At 43.9% G+C, this 21,338-nt stretch overlaps 1 protein-coding gene across 1 annotated transcript in view; it reads right to left on the bottom strand.

The window, feature by feature from the left end:
- The window catches only part of LOC118393877 (disintegrin and metalloproteinase domain-containing protein 10-like), a 97,161-nt gene that overhangs the window by 7,356 nt on the left and 68,467 nt on the right, over positions 1–21,338 (bottom strand). The window contains exons 4-8 of the mRNA XM_052462284.1: positions 15,299–15,457; positions 8,246–8,346; positions 7,411–7,578; positions 3,534–3,626; positions 1,479–1,662 (exon numbers count right to left, since the gene is read on the bottom strand). Coding sequence (XP_052318244.1) covers positions 1,479–1,662; positions 3,534–3,626; positions 7,411–7,578; positions 8,246–8,346; positions 15,299–15,457 — 705 coding nt within the window. The remainder of the gene's footprint in view (positions 1–1,478; positions 1,663–3,533; positions 3,627–7,410; positions 7,579–8,245; positions 8,347–15,298; positions 15,458–21,338) is intronic.

Raw genomic sequence — 21,338 nt, 5'->3', positions numbered from 1 at the left:
TGTGAGTTAGAAGTTAATCAAGATATGTTGACGATACCTGGGCCAACTGACACTGACCCTTCATTTAAACCTCACTAAGGAAAGCACAGCCTGAACTCTGACCTCTGGGGCTGCTGCGCTTTGAAAGAAACTTATAGCAGTAACATGTGAACTTGGGATTCAACTACAGTACTGTCCACTCTCTCTACCTCTTGATTATTACTGTGAAGATATCATGAACCAGGCACAGCCTGCATCTGTATGGACTCCTGTTCTAAATGATTATGACCCGTCAACCAGAACTGTAGAGCTCTGGGTCACCCCTGTCACTGGAGAGCCCTGGGTCACCCCTGTCACTGGAGAGCTCTGGGTCACCCCTGTCACTGGAGAGCTCTGGGTCACCCCTGTCACTGGAGAGCTCTGGGTCACCCCTGTCACTGGAGAGCTCTGGGTCACCTCTGTCACTGGAGAGCTCTGGGTCACCCCTGTCACTGGACAGCGCACCGCTCCAGTCACACTCAACTTCATATTTTTCTAGTGTGAATCATTCATTCAGAGGTGTTGAGCCTGTACTTGTTTAGCCTACTTGTGTGTGTGTGTGTGTGTGTGTGTGTTTGTGTGTGTGTGTGTGTGTGTGAGAGAGACAGGGCCATTTCTGTCTGTGTGCTGTTGCTGTCTCATTGAGTTCTCCCTTCTCACAGTCCACACTACTGACTGACTGACACTATGGGGTTGGTGGAGACCAGAGGGAGACCCAGCTGCAGGCTATAGAAAGGGGTGTGTGATCATCTCCATTGACTGTTTCACATTCTACAAACGTCTATGAACTTCGTTCAGGAGAAGGACTCTGTATGTAGCTCCTTTGTCCTTGAGTGAACCTTGTTTGGAGAATGCTGCAGTTTTGATAAACACCCAGGGAGGGAGAAAGCGGAAATCACAAAACATGCTGAGTAGGCAACAACTCAACAACTTAAAAATGCATTTCAAGTGGAAACTGCGTGGAGACGATGCCTTAGCAAATCCAGTCCTCCTTGGCCTTGAAAATTAAATTACAGACATGCTGGTGGAACGAGAGAGAGGTGGGTGGGGGGGGGGGGGGGGAGAAAGTAGGGATATTGCACTGACAGATGGAGCAGCTTATCAGAGGGCGTGTGCTGGGGTTAATGGACATACTGAGGTTCATTGAGTGTTCTGATAAACATCAGCAGATTGCAGGTACTCAGAGGGCAGAGCAGGGAACCTCCAGCACAGCTTTTGCTTCCTCTCCTCTTTACAATGGAGCGATCCCATTAGAGATACTGGAGCCAGGGAGTCTCTCACAGACCACTGGTCACTTGGGTGACTTCTTGGATGCTATAACTTCCTACTCTTTAAGTAGGCATAAATGTCCACTATTCTCAGTTTTCTTGTTTTAATTCTCGACTGAATTCCTACCCTGAGAGTCTTTATGCAAATGAGTGCAGTACACAAGTTCAATTGGTGTGTGTGCACGCACGCACCTGCAGGAGCTCCGACCCAGGCCAGGCCCAGCACCCCGTCGTCAAAGTCCCTGTCACTGAAGACGTAGGCCAGGCAATAGTCATCATGGTTCTGTTCTGAGTTGAGCTCCAGGAACTTCTCCACCCCGATGTTAGCGAAGCGGAACGGATTGGTGATGTCCCGCTCATCACTGGTCGTGTTTATCTGAAGAGATGGAGAGGAATGGGCTCATTGAATAGGTCATGAGTAGGTAATCACACACACACGCTTATGCACACACACACACACACACACACACACACACACACACACACACACACACACACACACACACACACACACACACACACACACACACACACACACACACACACACACACACACACACACACACACACACACACACACACACACACACACACACACACACACACACACACAGGGGTTGCCATTTGGAAAATGTTACACCGGACATTTGACCAGCAGCATTTTAATTTACCGGACATGTGAGAACTTTACCGGACCCATATGCATTGGGTGCGTAACCTGATAAGTGCGTCCACCCACAGTGCTCAGAATCACAGAAATTACATTTAGATTATGCTAATTCATATCAACAGAACATGCAAGTCAAGAATGCAACAATGTGAGTTCCTTCTTACTGAATTCTGATGTTAGAATAACATGTACTGTTCCTCAGCCAACAAGACCAGTGACGAACAGCAGAATCCCTAGCTTTTGTCAACCTACTATCCCTCATAGTAGAAAAGGTTACCTATTCTGTCGGTCAGCTTGTGGAGAAAGAAATAGCCTATTCCAAACAGACTCTGGGACAGAGAATAAAAAGAAAAAGCAATGAGTCTGATGCAACAGATCATAACGTTTAGCTTAAAATGTTGAAATGTATTTATTTACATTATAAAACGCAGCAATGCGCACAAGGCAGTAGGCTGCGTGTGAATGTTCCTTCCATAATGCAATTAGCAGGAAAAAGCTCACCAGTTTCATGTGACAGAGATGTAATATGTAATATGATGTAATATGCAACAACTAGCATGGGTTGCTAATATGACTAGGATTGTGCCTTGGAATACTGGACAATTAAAGAAAGTTGATATAAAATAATTGCCTCCACGGATATGGTCTGATTTTGGCTCGGCTACTTTGAAGCAAGGTAAGAGATGCCTCATACGTATTAAAATGTTCAGGTTTCAAACAATTAAGTATGTAAGTATGTTTTCAAAGTGCATACTGCCTCCAGCTAATTGCAAAGTGGTGTGTGACACGCTGATGAAGTCAGCCTTCTGTTGCCTAAGCATTTACTGTTAGAGATGCTATAGCAGCAGCTCTTTTACACTCAAAGGCTCTGTATCTGTATGCTGTAGGCGTGTGATAAATAAGATATCCATAAAAAACGAATATACTGTACACAAGTGCCAATTTAATTCCACTAAATTGTGCAAATGAACCTGTATTTACATCTACTGGTATTAACATAAATGAATAGGCTAAACAAGCATTATTTCACAAATGGGATTTTTTTCTTCTTCTCCCGGACAATTGACCGGCGTCAATTTTATTTATCGGCTTTCAAAATAAATAAATAAAATAGGGCCAAAAGCAGGCTATTACCGACTAACAGAAACCTTGAGACACACAGACACACACACACACACACACGACAGCTTTGTTAGGAGGGCCTACAGTAACAGGTCTCTGGGGTATTGGAGAAGAGACTTCAAACAAAGGCCACTGTGTCTACATCACTATAATCATTGCTAAAGGTAACTATGTTAATTTGTGTTTGAAGAGAGAGTGGGAAAAGGCTTTAGACAGATAGAGAAATCATTCTACTTAAAAAGTTGCCAGCTCCTTGGCCCCAGAGAAACCTTTTGTGAGTTGTTTTGAATTGATTTTGGAATGGGGCCCAGAGCTCCCTACTTTAAATGGCAGCTGGTGTTCACCTGAGGATTTTAAGGATTTATTAGGTCTTGGAGTGTGGTGGAATACTGATGAGTGAGACAAATAGTGGTGCTCACCATCCACACACCCCCCAACCTAGAACACAAACTCACCCTGATCCTTTTGACCATGAAGCTGATGTTGCGGATGCCCAGGAAGTCAGTACCCTGGTAGATAGAGTCAATGGCCTTGACATGGCTGGAGATCTAGAGAATAAAACAGTCACCATTAGATTATGAGAAGTCTGGAACAACTGCACTGCAGAGAGAACAACAGATAAATCATAGCATGGCATTAAAGACATGACATGTCTGTTAGCCCACCAATGAACACATGAATAATATCTCTAACTACAGAATCACTGTGTTCAGCCAATTGGAATCAATCTGTTGATGACTTGCTCCACACTGTCCAGCCCATCTTATAAACAAGTCTCTAGTCTCAGAGCTAAACCACAATCCTAACGAACACATTTACTTCACCACACTGAACCTTTTTTCTTTATCTCACTTATGGGGAGAGTGAGTGTCCACAGAAATGACATTTGAATCAGCTAGTCTCTCCCTTAACTGTACCCCTGTGAAAGGCAGCATTTCCTCTGCATCTGATTTGTTAGGCTATAGAACTCAGTCAGGAGGAACAGGTCTGCGATGCTGGGCAGGCTGGCTGAAGAAAGGAAGCCAACAACAACAACTGATCAGACCCACAGACAAACACTATTCTGTTTGTAATCCATTTCTCCTGGCGGAATTAAAGGGCAGGCCCTGGTTTCCCCCTGCTGAATGACTCACAGTGTGTGTGTATTAGGGCTGACCCCATTTAGTCGATTGTTTGGTCGATAGGCTGTTGGTCGACTGAGATTTTCATTAGTCGCGCAGTTGCAAATTGATCAAAATAATTAATGGTGCACAAGACACCGGTCTGATTCGCACTGGTCTCAGTGGACTAATCCATTGCGGAAGCCACTGGGATGGCACAGTCCATCCCTCTAAGACGTGCTACTGAAATTGTAAAAAGGCTATACTAAGTAAGAATAATGGCGCAACACTGATAATTAAATAATATTACATTAATGCGCTTTCTCCCGCGATGGATAGCAGGCGCTGTCCACGGTTCTGAAACGTAATCTTCAGTAAGACGTTGAATTGGTGCCTTTCCCTAAAGCCAATTCCTCCTTCGGCCGCCTCTCCTTCCAGTTCTCTGCTGCCAATGACTGGAACGAACTGCAAAAATCACTGAAGCTGGAGACTCATATCTCCCTCACTAGCTTTAAGCACTAGCTGTCAGAGCAGCTCACAGATCACTGCACCTGTACATAGCCAATCTGTAAATAGCCCATCCAACTACCTCATCCCCATACTGTTATTTATTTTGCTCATTTGCACCCCAGTATGTACTTGCACACTCCTCTTCTGCACATCTATCACTCCAGTGTTTAATTGCTAAATTGTAATTATTTCGCCACTATGGCCTATTTATTGCCTTAACTCCCATATCCTACCTCATTTGCACACACTGTATATAGACTTTTTTCTATTGTATTATTGACTGTATGTTTGTTTATTCCATGTGTAACTCTGTGTTGTTGTTTGTGTCACACTGCTTTGCTTCATCTTGGCCAGGTCGCAGTTGAAACTGAGAACTTGTTCTCAACTGGCCTACCTGGTTAACTTCTTATGGCTTGGGGGCAGTATTGAGTAGCTTGGATGAATAAGGTGCCCAGAGTAAACTGCCTGCTATTCAGGCCCAGAAGCTAAGATATGCATACTATTGGTGGAGTTGGATAGAAAACACTCTGACGTTTCTAAAACTGTTTGAATGATGTCTGTGAGTATAACAGAACTCATATGGCAGGCAAAAACCTGAGAAGAAATCCAACCAGAAAGTGGGAAATCTGAGGTTTGTAGTTTTTCAACTCTTTGCCTATCCAAGATAGTGTAAATTTGGTCCGATTGCACTTCCTAAGGCTTCCACTAGATGTCAACAGTCTTTAGAGCCTTGTTTGAGGCTTCTACTGTGAAGGAGGAGAGAATGAAAGCTGATTGAGTGAGAGATCTGCCAGAAGACCATCAGCTCATTCAGGCACGCTCCCGTGAGAGGTAGCTGCATTCATTTGCATTTCTAAAGTCAAAGGAATTCTCCGGTTGAAACATTATTGAAGATTTATGTTAAAAACAACAATCAAGGATTGATTCATACATCGTTTGACATGTTTCTTCGAACTGTAATGGATTTTTTAAATTTTTCGTCTGGCATGTGCGTTGTGAATTTGGTTTCGTGAACTAAAGGCGCAAACAAAAAGGAGGTATTTGGACATAAATTATGGACTTTATCTAACAAAACATTTTTTTTTGTGGAATTGGGATTGCTGGGAGTGCATTCTGATGAAGATCATCAAAGGTAAGTGAATATTTAAAATGCTATTTCTGAGTAATGTTGACTACCCAATATGGCGGGTATCTTTTTGGCTGCTTTGTTGTCTAAAGGCTGTACTCAGATTATTGCATGGTGTGCGTTCTCCGTAAAGTTTTTTTAAAATCTGACACCGCGGTTGAATTAAGGAGAAGTTTATCTAAAGTTCCATGTATAATAGTCAAAATCTTTATCAATGTTTATTATGAGTATTTCTGTAAATTGATGTGGCTCTCTGCAAAATCACTGGATGTTTTGGAAGCAAAATATTACTGAATGTAACGCGCCAATGTAAACTGAGATTTTTGGATATAAATATGAACTTTATCGAACAAAACATACATGTATTGTGTAACATGAACTCCTATGAGTGTCATCTGATGAAGATCATCAAAGGTAAGTGATTCATCTTATCAATATTTCTGCTTTTTGTGACTCCTCTCGTTGGCTGGAAAAATGTCTGTGTTTTTCTGTGACTAGGTACTGACTTAACACAATCAGATGGTGTGCTTTCATCGTAAAGCCTTTTTGAAATCGGACACTGTGGTGGGATTAACAACAAGTTTCTTTAAAATTGTGTAAAATACTTGTATGTTTGAGGAATTTTAATTATGAGATTTCTGTTGTTTGAATTTGGCGCCCTGCACTTTCACTGGCTGTTGTCATATCGATCCCGCAATATCACAAATTCGGCTGTTTTTCAATCTTTGCTATGCTGTAATAAAGGCTTTGCAATTTTTTCTGTTATAAGTAATACCAGAGTCTGTTCAATTTTATATAGTGTTGTTTACACTTCCAAACGGGCAGGAAAAAAGTATAATATTGTACTCCAACAGCACATGTTTGCCACACAATACTCATTCAGAGCTTGCTCCTATATCCTCCTTTATCTTTATCTTCAATAGTTTCCACGGTCTTCCACACATCTGACTTTCCTTTTCCCTCCTACGCAAACAGTAAACATCCCCCATTTCGAGTTTATTTTTCATGTCCTCCTCATCCATTTTGCTGTCACGTGTTATGGCGTTCAGAGTTTGTTATAACCAATATATTGATGTGATTATAATAGGTTATAGGTCGGACCCTATTGATCAAGTGCATACATGTTTTACGTAACGAGATGTTTTTCCTAAACAAATGAGGTATTTCGGTTACAGAACCTCAGTCAGAAACAAGTAAGACAGGAAATGGCTGTAATTGTGTTGCAGCTTCAGCACAGACAGCAGCGATAAACACTTGCTGTGCTGTGGTGCCTGTTCGCTGCAGCAGGGAGGAGAGCGAGACAACGCGCACCAGTCACACAGGCTCCCGCTGTCATTTCATTTTAACACAGCACGGCCATCGGGCTCCCGAGTCATTTGTGTGTATTATTTATTTAATCAAACAGTGAGCTTAAAGCATCAGACAAGCTCAGTGCATATAGTTGATTTTATTCAAACACTTTGGGTGTGTCTATATATGGAAAAATACACTTTTAAAATGTAGACCAATAGAATAGTTGAAAGAACAGATGACTCTCGATCAACCAATATATTTTTTTAGTCTGGGACAGCCCTAGTGTGTGTACAGCCTCAGTACCTGTGCGATGACAGCCTCTCTGGTGCCGTAGTACTTGAAGAAGAGGTGGTCAGTCTGGATGAAGAGCTGGCAGGTGTTCTTCTCTATCTGAGCTGCTCTCTTCTTCCTCAGGATCACCGGACCATGTCCATGGGACCTCTCCTCTTCCTCCACCACACTGCTGGGCTCCTGCAGAGACAACAACCAGAGGAACGACTACCATTAGTCAACTAGGAGGGAGAGATGGATGTGATGGAGAGTGAGGTGGAATGAGGGGAGCTGGAAAAAGAGAGATAGGGGAGATAGATTGAGAGTGGGAAGCGGGAGGTTGAAAAAAAAGAGCCCACGACTAAGAAATTACATGAGAAGGTGACTAACAGGAATGTGTAAGGAGTTCGGCCATTTTGGTCGGGAAAAAATCCCATGTCTTCAAATGTGGAGAAAGAGGGCCCTGGCTTCTGAAGGGAGGAGGTCTTCCAGAACATGGGGAAACATTTCCTGACACACCCCTGGTCTGGTCTGACTCATCCCTGGGAAGAGAGAACACCAACTCTTCACCCTGCCAAATGATCTGTGACATGACTCTACTCAGTCATCCAATGTTCCACAGAGCTGAAAAGGATAAGAACCCGGGAACAATAAGATACATCTGGCTCTCGTTACAGCTCCAATAACAAGTTTGACTTAATCACTTCCATGTTTCCTTATCATGCTAACTGTTATTTTACCATGGAGCAAGAAGATGTGAGGTGGTTTGTATGGTCCTCCAGTACTGTGTCCAGAACGTTGTTGTACAGTATTGGTGAGTGCTGTATAGCTATAGAGTTGGTTTCACAGTGGGGTCTTATCAGCTCACCTTGAGAGGCTCCTCCATAGCCGAGGCCTGGTACTTCTTCATCCTTTCAAACACTGAGTGGTCAGCACAGCCCCCCTCTGAGCCATACTTATGAGGGTAATCTGGGAGGAGAAGAGGAAACCATCAATATGAGCTCAACCATATTACCAGTAATATTGGTTCTCAGCTTCAGGCTAAACCTGTTTAGAATGGGAATGAAAAAGGTTGTACACAATAGCAGCCATAGTGTGGTCTCATCTACTCTATGCAAGGCCCTCTAAAACATACCAGTATAACCTCATCTACTCTATGCAAGGCCCTCTAAAACATACCAGTATAACATCATCTACTCTATGGAAGGTCCTCTAAAACATACCAGTATAATAACCTTACTATCTCTAGCAGCAACATTCATCTGAGTGTGGAGATATCAGAGCACTATATGTCAATGTTCATTAGGACAGAAAGAAGCTGTAGTTAATAACTCTCGCTCTCGGTGTGTGTGTGTGTGTCACAAGGCCTAACACACAGACGTCTACGCTAACTGAAAGAATAAGCCTCTGTTCACCGCTGGCTTCTCCTTCTCCAGGCTGGAGAATAACAAAGCAGTCTTCGCCCCAAATTACATGTCACTGACTCACTCACTGCTCGACTTTCCTCTACCTTCCTCTGCCAGAGGCTCTGAAAAACACCAGACTCAATAAGGAGAAACACTACTACATGCAACTACAGTATCCAGAAAAGTCCAGTATTCAGCAATACACCTTCACAATTACTAACACAGATCAATGTCAAAGAACGGTCTGAGATACCACAGATTTGGCCACAGAGTTCAGATTTAAACCTACATCTAAGCAGTGACCGTGTCCTTGCCCTCTGCAGAAAAACAATGCCATTGTCTAGAACAACATGTGGTGCTGTGTCCCTCTGTGGACTGGCTGGCTGCTGGAGCATTCCCCATGGGACCAAATCAGTAAAAACAGACACAGAGCAGGGTACTTTACAACCCAGCTAACATGGTGATCTTCAAGAACACAGTTTGTTCACAGGCATCTGCCTAAAACAGGTGCACAGATCAGATTTTATCATAAAACGGAACATCATTTTGATTAACGCATCCAATTCAAATCTATTGACTCTGGTCTGATGTCACCCATTGAAGAGCAGCCAGCAAGCAAGTTGGAGAGCACCCTCCCTGTCATCACCATCCTGTTCCTAAATGAGCCAATAAACAAGCAGTCTCACCATAGTACAGAGCTCCCCTGTAGAATGAGCTCAGCGATCACTATGCAGAACACATAACTGCACAGTGAAACACTAATGAAAATAAGTAAACCATAGTGACACAGAACTCTTAGCAAAGAGTCCTAATTGCCTGTGGAAATCTGAAAACTCTTATAATGGGTTTTTGTAATCTACACTCTTTACCTTCACAGCAGGCGTGAATGCTAATGAACTCCAATTACGGCTGTGTGTTTAGTCAACAGAATAACACAGGGCTTTCTACTTCTTCTCTAGTTGGCTTTATCTATTCACAGCAAACTACTTCTGCCATCTCTGTCTGATGTCAGTCTCTACAGAACAAAGCCATTTGTTCCAGCACGAAGACGCAGGGTTGGGAACAGATATGGAGGACACACTGGGAGGTAGGCAGCTACTTTGTCCTGGTTAGGCTACGTGGCCATGGAAAACTTCTGACTCTTATTATGCGGGAGACGGAGGTAGGCAGTTACTTTGTCCTGGTTAGGCTACGTGGCCATGGAAAACTTCTGACTCTTATTATGCGGGAGACGGAGGTAGGCAGTTACTTTGTCCTGGTTAGGCTACGTGGCCATGGAAAACTTCTGACTCTTATTATGCGGGAGACGGAGGTAGGCAGTTACTTTGTCCTGGTTAGGCTACGTGGCCATGGAAAATTTCTGACTCTTATTATGCGGGAGACGGAGGTAGGCAGTTACTTTGTCCTGGTTAGGCTACGTGGCCATGGAAAACTTCTGACCCTTATTATGCGGGAGACGGAGGTAGGCAGAGTAACATATGGATATGCTGTTTTGGGTTTGGGCAGAGTGAGGTGAACTCAGCGGCCTCAGCCGGGGCTCTCTGGGCCTGGGGAATGGTGCAGTGTCAACCAGGCCTGACAGCTCTGTTGCTGTCTAAGCGGGCAGCATAACAGAGCAAGCAGGGTGAGGAGGAAGATGCGGTGTGTGTGTGTCTGTCACTAATGAGGACTCTGGGATAACAGAGCCATCTCTCCCTCCCCTGGGCAACATGCCCTCCCTACTCTGCTTCAGATACCTGAGACAGGACTTCAAAACACAGGCCAGCAAACTCCGCACTTTGAATGTTTTAACCTATACACCGCAATACAACAACCCTGAATACACAGAATAACTGAATGCATATGCCATCAATCAATCAGGCCGTTACTGTACACTGTGCTGATAATAAAACAAGGTCAGGTCAGACTGCTCTGTGATCAGTTCCTAGCAGAGACATTATTCTCTCCCCAAGTTATCCCCAGATAGTAACATGCAGTGAGATGGAGTCAATAACGCTGACTGTACGCTTCAGTAGAGGTCTCCTCTTCTCCACTGCATCTTTTCCCTAATGTACACAACACACAGTCGATGCCACTGCTCTAGTCAATAGCGAAAGCCCCTCTAATCACAACAAAAACACACACCAGTAAACACAAGCAATCAATCCTACAACTAGGATAATGTAATTACAGTACATGTATGCATCTCATTAAGTCTACACCAATCAGCACTCTTACATCCATCACAACCAGAGCCACCACAACATACTGGCATAGAAATGGACTCCAAATGGCTTCCCGAGTGGTGTAGCAGTCTACGCCACTGCAACGCAGTATTGAGGCATCTCTACAGCCTGGGGTTCGATCCCAGGCTGTATCACAGCCAGCCGTGACCGGGAGTCCCATAGGAAGGCACACAATTGGCCCAGTGTAATCTGTGTTAGGGGAGGGTTTTGCTCATCGCGCTCCAGCAACTCCTTGTGGTGGGCTGTGCGCCTGCAAGCTGACTGTTGTTTCCTCCGACACATTTGTGTGGCTGGCTTCCAGATTAAGCGAGCGGGAGTTAAGAAGCAGTGCGGCATGGCGGGTCATGTTTGGATGACGTATGACTCGACCTTCGCCTTTCCCGAGCCCGTTGGGGAGTTGCAGCGATGAGATAAGATCATAACTACATATTGAATATCATGAAATTGTGGAGAAAAAAGGGTCGAAAAAAAATACAAATTTTATTACAAGAAGATAAGATTTAAAAAATATATATATATATTAAATGGACTCCAAAGACATAACACAATAGTACACAGTCCTATTCTTCAAAGTCCTTATAGGCATCATTTAGACGTATTGTGAGTGAGACTTAGTCCTCGTGAGTGGTTAGTCCTCAAAGCCCTCAGGCTGAGTCTGGCAGTGCTGGGAGGACATAGCGCAGCAGAGCTGCTGTTATAAGCCTCCCAAATTAACCTGTCGGTCACCAGCCTGCATGACGGGAGCAGAAATGCCACCGCCACAAGCCAACGGGCATGTCACTCTGTCTGCCAGCGACAGCAACGCTTTCACCTCCTTTTATCACACACCGGCACACAGGAACACACACTCTCCCCAAGGAAATTCAAGGAACATACACACTCAGCTCCCAGAAACAGTCCTAAAGAACACACATCGCTGTAATGAGAACACAGTGCCGACAAATACACCTCAAAACTTGAGGAAAACGCACTCAGTCCCAAAGAACACAAACTCAGGCCCAACAAAAGCACACACACACACACACACACACACACACACACACACACACACACACACACACACACACACACACACACACACACACACACACACACACACACACACACACACACACACACAGCTCTGCGACATACAAGTAAACAATACACTCAGCCAGCGTTTCACACTCCCTCAACCTTCATAACCTCCTCTCCTCAGACAAATTTGTACAAACAGACATTTTAATTCACACTCTTCAATGGCAGAAAAGTGGTAAAGGAATTATTTTGGCACATTATTTTATTTATCTTTCGCTTTTTTATTCAAAGTCAAGATAAGTGCTGCAGGATCAGAATGGTGTTCCTTAAAGCCTGGCCGTACTTACAGCACTATTGACTGACCGCAGTTAATTTGCATTCTGCTTTGCATATCATATGATGAGTCAACACAAAGCGCCACTAGTGGGCAGTCAGGTCAACCGGTTGGAGGGGGAGAGAGTGGGCTCAGGGTCAATCTGTCCCCCGTTGTCAATTGAGGAGAATGGCTCTGTACTGGACCGACTGGATTGACCGAACAACAAAACGTTCTGCCCTGACAATGTGTTCTCTATTTCCAGACAGAAAGCTGTCATTGTCCCTGCAGTGAATGCCCTCTCATTCAGATGCTAATCAAAAGGCCTTTGCGAACAAGAAGCGAAGAAAGGCAAAGTTGTGAAAGCCGGTGGAAATGGGAGTGACAGAGTCAGTCACGCCTTTTCATTCTTCATTCCATCCCTCCACCATTTGTCCTTCCTCTCGCTCACCAACCCTGGCTTCAACAGGAAAGAGAATTCTAAAATTAGGTGCCACAGTTTCTCCAAGGAAAAAAGCCTCCGCCACAAAATGAACCTGTTTGAAGAGTATTTGAAGTGTGTCTTTGATGTCTGAAAACATCCAAGTGTAGACAGGATATCTGTGAGGAGAGACTCATTAATGGGTTGATAAAGACACATTCCCAGGAACAGCAGTTTGACTAAAACAACTACTGAAACCTGAATGTTACACTGAATGGGATGCAGCGGCAGGTAACCTAGCGGTTAGAGCTTTGGGCCAGTTACCGAAAGGTCGCTGGTTCAAATCTCCGACCCAACAAGGATGAAAAATCTGACAATATGCCCATCAGCAAGGCACTTAACCCTAATTACTTCTGTAAGTCGCTCTGGGTAAGAGCATTTGCTAAATGACAAACACGTACATGGAATGAAGTTCTCAAACAGGTCTAATGGAAGATTGTCTTTATCCAGTCCCCTTGTATCAATATGGATTTGATACTTCATTGTGTCATAGGAATGTAGCCAAAGTCAGATTAATAAATGACTCAACTATGTGTTAATGTACTGCTGATAACATGACACGCTATGCAAATATACATATGATGCACCACAAGGAGGCAGTGTGGAGCATGTTAACCCATAATGGGGCCTGGTGGCACAAATGAGGTAAGAGTGTCTTTATAAGAGAGCTGCCATCAGTGCTATGACCGGACTTCACACGGCAGCATGACTTGACAGAAAATCTCTGTTTGGGGCATCGGCATTCACTTCATAGAGTAGTGAAGGAAAAAATATGAAATGGGGCCCTTCATGTAATGTCTCAGGCAATATGATCTGCTAAGGAAAGAAGAAGAAAAATGTGACGAGCACAAATAATAGGTAACTACCTCAAATCCGGTACTGTGGCAGTCACCAAGCCCTGCAGTACTATTGAGGGGTTCAGATGACAGCCTGTTATTGGATATGACACTGAGAGACAGAGAAAGGGAAGAGGAATAGAAAGGCTCTGTTCACACCCTCAGATAAACAGACAGAAAGAGAGTGATGGGAGGAGGAATAGGGTCAGAGCATTCCTGACACCTCATACATACATAGAAAATGAAAAGGGAAAGGAGAAAGAGAGAGTAGGCCTACATTGTGGAGACAAAGCGTGAGAGAAAGGTTCTCTGATTGCAGGCTCATGCTGGGCTGGGTGTGCCTGTGTGTCAACAGGCAGGCTGGCTGTGAATCAGACCCATCTGAGGAAAAGAGGGCCAAGTAACACAGGGTGGGCCTCCACGCTGATTCCTCCCTGCCTGCCTGAGGGGGCTGCTCTCTGGCCTGTACTGGGATGGGAGTGGGGTCAGTGGTCTCTGGAACTTAGCCCACACCTCAGATCAACCTGGAATTGGTGGGCTGGTTGCTAAGGAAGATCACTCACTCCCTGGCACTGGAATTGGTGTCTCATCCTGACTCCACATCAATCATCAGGGCTCAGCCTAACCCAAACCCCTGTATGTGTGTGTGTGTGTCTTGCCGCAGTGTTCCAGTGCAACCTTCCTCAGCTCCCCTTCCTCTGGCTCAGACTCATTCCACAGTTCATCTGACATGACCTTAACTTGACCTTATTCCTGGCTAAATGCCCAATGTAAACTCCCCTTGGATAGACCTCTCCTCTGACAGCTCTGCATTGTACTTGAACCGTAGACCTCCACTCTGCTCAGTATGCACTCCACAGCCTTGAAGACCTTACCTCCAAGCCTAGAGAAACCTGTACTGTCCCACCCCCCCATCCTTCAGCCCATTTAGGCACACATTCATCCATCCATCATCGTCCATATCGCTGCTCTCAAGAAATACCTACAGCAGAGAATCGCCTTTCAGTGTCACTACCTAAAGTCCCTGTCCTGTCACAGTGTGACGCCTACTGTTCTCTATGATAGGGTGGGATGTGTATGTAGCAGAGGTGGAAAGAGAAAAGCTGGGACAGACGAGCCAGCATGGATTAGTCATTGCTGTCAGTGGCTGAACACAACTGTAATTAAAAAGAGCACAGCCATGGTAAAGCTATTTAGAGCTGCTACAGCCAATTCAATCCATTTCATGCTCATGACGGAAAAAATTGCTTTTCAAAGCAAATAACACTGACAATACTGTGGTGTTAACAAGCCATCTACTGTGTATCCAATAATAACCATCTTTGCCTGCACAAAATGTGTGTTATTTGGAATAAAATTGTATTCCAACTGCTGAATAGGATAATGAACCTCTAATTTCTAAAGCTAGATCCCTAAAAAATTATCAACACTTATACGCACACCCAGAGTCATACTGTATATGGGCAATATTGTCTGAATCAATATAGCAAAAGCATTAAAGAACATGTCCTTTAAGTCTATAAAATATGGCTGTCATTAATGTAATAGGTAGAACTCATTTTAGTGCTGTGATGTTGGCACCATTACTTCAGCAGACCTGCAGGGTGACTGGTAGAGGAGAGCAGTGAATCAAGTATACTCACTGATGTCCCCCTCGTGGTAGATGACTGAGTGGTAGGGCACGTCCTTGTCTCTGAGGTACCTCTCCGAGGGCTCCACGTAGTACATGCCCTGGTGGGTCTGGATGAAGCCTTCAAACCTGCCATCCACCACCGAGCCGTGGGTCAAAGTGCCCTTCTCACCTGGAGGAGAAAGACAAGGTCAGGAAGGGTGGTCAACTCAACTCTAGTCAGTTAAGGTAGGAAGAAAGTCAATGCTCAACGTGTGAGAGAAACACTCAAAACATACAGACCAATGCAAGCTGACAAACAGAACATCATGCGGACACACACACACACACACACACACACACACACACACACACACACACACACACACACACACACACACACACACACACACACACACACACACACACACACACACACACACACACACACACACACACAGCTCTAGACATTGAGCAGATGGTAGACCGTGAGCTGTTCCTGGGGGGAATACTGTCTTGGACAGAGTCAGGGTGGAACGAAACATATCCCGGTCTGTCTGGATCATAAAGACTCATCCCTGCTCCCCTCATCTGACCTTGAAATCAGACAAATAGTGACTTTAGTAATAAGAGCTTGGACTCTGGTTAGTGTCAGGGAAAACCAAAGAATAGTTTCTTACGCAAAAGGTACAACTAAAGCTTGAAGAATCAAGGAACCAGTGAGAAAGAAGGATAAAGGGAGTAAGAGGGAATAAAACAAACCGCTGTCAGGGCATAGCAGAGTCTATTAAACATCATCCGCCTTTGAACCAGACAGAGAAAGTCTGGCCGACGAAAATGAATGGTTTTTAATTCAGTGTTTGTCAAGAGCAAGCGCCTTGAAAAACCTTTTCCATCAGCAGCTATGCAGGTTGGAAGAAAAACTCCCAATTAAACATGTGTTATAAAAAATGCAGACTCTGGAGGGCTATAATTGAAAAGGACAGATGACTGGCAACTCAATGGGAGAAGATAACTAAATCAGGGAGAGAATAAGACTTGTTTTCCTCAGGATAGGGAAGCCCAACTTCATTTTATCTGCTGCTCTCCTCAGTTCTGTATTGGTTGCGAATGTTGGAGCGTTTGTCTCATAGCTATCCTGAGGGACCATTGCAGTTTAGCGTAGACAGACAAACACAGCCAACCAGCCAGCCAGCCTCTCTCCCAAGTTAGGTTTCTGTTTCCAGAGGAAAGAGGCCCAGTAGACCCGCTGGGGGCCGTCTGCTCTGCTCTCCTGCTGGATATAACGAGAGCAGCAGAACACACAGCTGTCCCATGGAGCATCCAGCTCTTTCTCCCTAAATATCTGTCTGTGCTCCAAGGGCCCAGAGTCCTCTCTGGTTTTCCAGGCCCTAGCCATGCAGTTTGTCAGAAAACACTGGGACACTAACTGGTATTTGTAGCTGTTTTGATACTGAAAGTGAGAAAAACAGAAAGTGCTTTCCATTAATGCTACTGCTGTACATTAGGCACATATTAGATTAGAGTAATAGAAAACCACAGTCAATAACCGAGGTGCTTGCTCAAAATAATATGTACTGTAAACTAGATTACCTCCATCTAAACAAAATCAGCAGGATACTAGGGAAAGGAATGTTGAGCTATGCTGAGACCATTCATTGACAGTAATAACTGTCATTTTAGATGACTTCATGTGTCATTTCTGCTGTCCCATTTTCTTCATAATAATACATGAATAATACTTTCCCCACGGACAGTTTGGAGATCAGAGTGAGGACCAATTGAATCTGTTGTCTTATACTGGGCAGCACTTGGTAACATTAAAGAGGGCCCTATGGTTTTGATATCATTTCAGGGACAGATTCCCCCTTCTTGTCTACAGAAGGCACAGCGCATTTTCCCAGAGAGGAAGCCCTTTATCTGGGCATGAAAGGCCAGTGCAGAGGGGTTAGACCCATCCTCTGCGCAAATATGGATCAAGTCTGATTATTGTGCCAAGGAGTGCTCAGAACTCAGACACGGATACCCTCACAGCCTCAGCAAAGGGAGTACTAAAAATTCCTAGTTTAAGTCAGGAGAATACGGCGCTTCCCAAGGGCAACTGACAAGACTTTTGTATCAGAGAAGGAGAGAAAAGAACACGCAACACTAATGAGAGCTGGGTTAATGTGGCCGTATAGACAGTGGAAATGGAATATTCTTTACCCCTGAACCTAATCAGAAACCCTATTGCAGTCCAGAAACAAGCAGCTTCACTCCAATTATGGGAATTCCAGTAGACTGGGACCAAGGTAACCACCTAATTTAGTTCATGAAAATGCCTGGTCCCCAAAGTGCTAAGTGGGCTAATGTAAAGTAAGGAGAGTGGAGTCTGCTGGTCTTTATGAGGGGCAAATGAGAAAATTAATGTATAGGCCTATCTGATCACACATAATAGAGAGGTCTGGTCTCTGTCTCTCTATTAGCTTACAGTATTTCACTAGCAGATGGGTTCTTCTCCCATCCCAGTACAGACAGCTATTAGCTACAGGTGGAGGAGAAAGGGACTCAAGGGAGAATGGAACTTGGGATATGAGCTATTTACCTCCAGTTCATGGTTCTTCGATTATCAGGCAGAGGCCAACAGATGAGCAACTGCATTTAACACAACACACAACGCCGGAGATGTACAGTGCCTTCAGAAAGTATTCACCCCCTGGACCTTTTCCTCATTTGGTTGAGTTACAGCCCGAATTTAAATTGGATTACATTTATATTTTGGGGTCACTGGCCTACACACAATACCCCATAATGTAAAAGTGGAATAACGTTTTTTTAAAAGGTTTGTTTATTCATTAAAAATGAAACCCTGAAATGTCAATAAGTATTCAACCTCTGTCATGGCAAGCCTAAATAAGTTCAGGAGTAAACAGTTGCTTAACAAGTCACATAATAAGTTGCATGAACCAACTGTGTGCAATAACAGTGTTAAACATGATTTTTGAACAACTACTTTATCTCTGTACCACACACATACAACTATCTGCAAGGTCCCTCAATCAAGCAGTGAATTTCAAACCCAGATTTAACCACAAAGACCAGGGAGGTTTTCCAATGCCTCACAAAGGGCACCTAATAGTAGATTGGGGGAAAAAAGCAGACATTGAATATCGCTTTGAGCATGGTGAAAGTTATTAAATTGCACTTTGGATTGTGTATCAATTAGGGATGCACAATATATCGGTGAAGATATCGGAATCGGACGATATTAGCTAAAAATGGCAACATCGACACCGGCCCGATGTCTAGTTTAATGCTGATGTGCAAAACCGATGTCAAAGCTGACGTGCATACCTACATAACGTAGGCACATGATGTAATGACACCACAAAAAATGTAGGAGCTACACGTGCAACACAGCATTCCTAACCGAGCCCACAATGTCTGCTGTGTGGATAGAGCAGTGTCTTCTGCTGTTTCAGTTAGTTATTGTTCTATTTCACTGTAGAGCCACAAGTCCAGCTCAACATGCCTTAAATAGCTCTTTTATCACACACCCCACACATGGGCAGACCTCACATGGCTTAGCTGGTGTCTCCAGAGATGCAAGCTCTCATTGTCTCTCAATGCCTAGGTTTACCCCCACTGTACTCACATCCTACCATACTCTTGTCTGTACATTATGCCCTGAATCTATTCTACTACACCCAGAAATCTGCCCTTTTCATTCTCTGTTCCCAAAGTACTAGACGACCAGTTCTTATAGCCTTCAGCCGTACCCTTATTCTACTCCTCCTCTGTTCCTCTGGTGATGTAGAGGTTAACCCAGGCCCTGTAGCCCCCAGCATCACACATATTCCCCAGGCGCTCTCATTTGTTGACTTCTGTAACCGTAAAAGCCTTGCTTTCATGCATGTTAACATCAGAAGCCTCCTCCCTAAATTTGTTTTACTCACTCCTTTGCACACTCCGCCAAGATACAACTGCCAAACGGGGCAAAGTTACAACCTACTGCAGAGATAACCTGCAGAGTTCTGTCATACTATCCAGGTCTGTGCCCAAACAGTTTCAGCATCTACTTTTAAAAATCCACCTTTCCAGAAATAAGTCTCTCACTGTTGCCACTTGTTATAGTTATATTTTTATATTGTGTTATTGACTGTACGTTTGTTTATGTGTAACTCTGTTGTTGTTTGTGTCGCACTGCTTTGCTTTATCTTGGCCAGGTCGCAGTTGTAAATGAGAATTTGTTCTCAACTGGCCTAAAAATAAAAAACAAGTCAAGCAGTCATTTGAAAGAGTAAGAACATTTCAGCAAGACAACTCAAAACGAAATCCATTAAAGCCAAGATAATATATCGGTGAACATATCGGAATTGGATGATATTAGCTAATAATGCAAACATTGGTATAGGCCGATGTCTAGTTTAACGGCGATGTTAAAAACCGATGTTAAAGCAACCGTGCATACCTATATAAACGTTGGTACATGACGTAATAACGGCACGTAAAACACAGCATTCCTAACCTAGCCCACACAATGTCTGCTGTGTGGATCGAGCACTCAACTGAAAGAGTAGGACAATTTCAGCGAGACAACTCAAAGCTGAAATCCATTAAAGCCAAGATAATGGCATTCACTGCCCTTAATAACAAGCAACTGTTCTCTGTCGCGGGTGATGTTGGCTTTCGTCGACTGGTCAAGCACCGGGACACACTACCAAGTGCACTGTTTTTCATTTTTGGCAGTAATAGCGTCACTGCTATTAGCTCCATGACTGACATTTGGACAAGCGATATCAGCCCCATGAGCATGCTGAGTCTGACAGCACAGTGGGTCGTCGAGGATTTCGTACTGAGGAAAGTCGTATTTCATGCTCGTGAACATGCTGGTTGTCATACCGCTGCTGTCATTTCAATGCATTTGAGAACGTGTTTGAAACACGAACCCACTAGCTAGCTCCAGTCGAACAACTGACTCGAGAAATGAGCTCATCAACTGTGCCTGCAGCAGACGTGATACCCTCCGTCATGGCATTGAAACGCCTGCTCAACAGTCATTCTCTCTTTACTGTGTCGCCACCATGCTCGATGCAATGTACAAGGACCGCTACTTCAATGCAGACAAGAAACAGGGTTTACGTGAAATGTTACAGACAGAGCTGGACAAGATGGAAAAGGACACAGTGACAGTGTGCACCGAGGGAGAGAGGTCACGGACAGACAGAGATGAAACTTCACTGCTTGACATTTATGATGAAATCCTGGAAGAGAATGAAACGACTAAACAAATGAACAACGAAACAGCACAGCAAGTAAGTGAAATAAATAGGTTTTGATTATGTTTTACTGGTAATGGGGACATACGTAAATGCCAACAAAATAACTTTTTGGTCAGTGTGTGTGTGTGTGCAACCTTTACTTAACTAGGTCCGTTAAAGAACAAATTCTTATTTACAATGACGGCCTACCCCAGCCAAACCCGGAAGACGCTGGGCCAATTGTGTGCCGCCCTATGGAACTCCCAATCATGGCCGGATGTGATACAGCCTGGATTCGAACCAGGGACTGTAGTGATATTTCTTGCACTGAGATGCAGTGCCTTAAACCGCTGTGTCTATGTGCATGTTAAGCATTCTAGTACAGTTAAAAAGTTAAAAGTCCGCAAAAAATGTTAATATCGGTTTAATTTATTTTTAAGGAAAATATAGGATATCGGTAATAGGCAAAAAATGTCATGTATGTGCATCGCTAGTAGCAATACACAGAGCCACTACAAAAGATACAGGCATCCTTCCTAACTCAGTTTCTGGAGAGTAAGGAAACCACTCAGGCATTTCACTATGAGGCCAATGGTGACATTAAAACAGTTCAAGTTCAATGGCTGTGATTGGTGAAAACTGAGGATGGATCAACAACATTTTAGTTACTCTACAATACTAACCTAAATGAGAGTGAAAAGAAAGAAGCCTGTACAGAATACAAATATTCCAAAAAGTGTTTACAATGAGGCAATAAAGTAAAACTGCAAACAACGTGGCAAAGAAATTGACTTCATGTCCTGAATACAAAGCGTTTGGGGAAAATCCAACACG

The sequence above is a fragment of the Oncorhynchus keta genome, chromosome 14 (genome assembly GCF_023373465.1).
Source record: "Oncorhynchus keta strain PuntledgeMale-10-30-2019 chromosome 14, Oket_V2, whole genome shotgun sequence".
Classification (NCBI taxonomy): Eukaryota; Metazoa; Chordata; class Actinopteri; order Salmoniformes; family Salmonidae; genus Oncorhynchus; species Oncorhynchus keta.
This window is presented reverse-complemented; position numbering and strand designations above follow the sequence as displayed.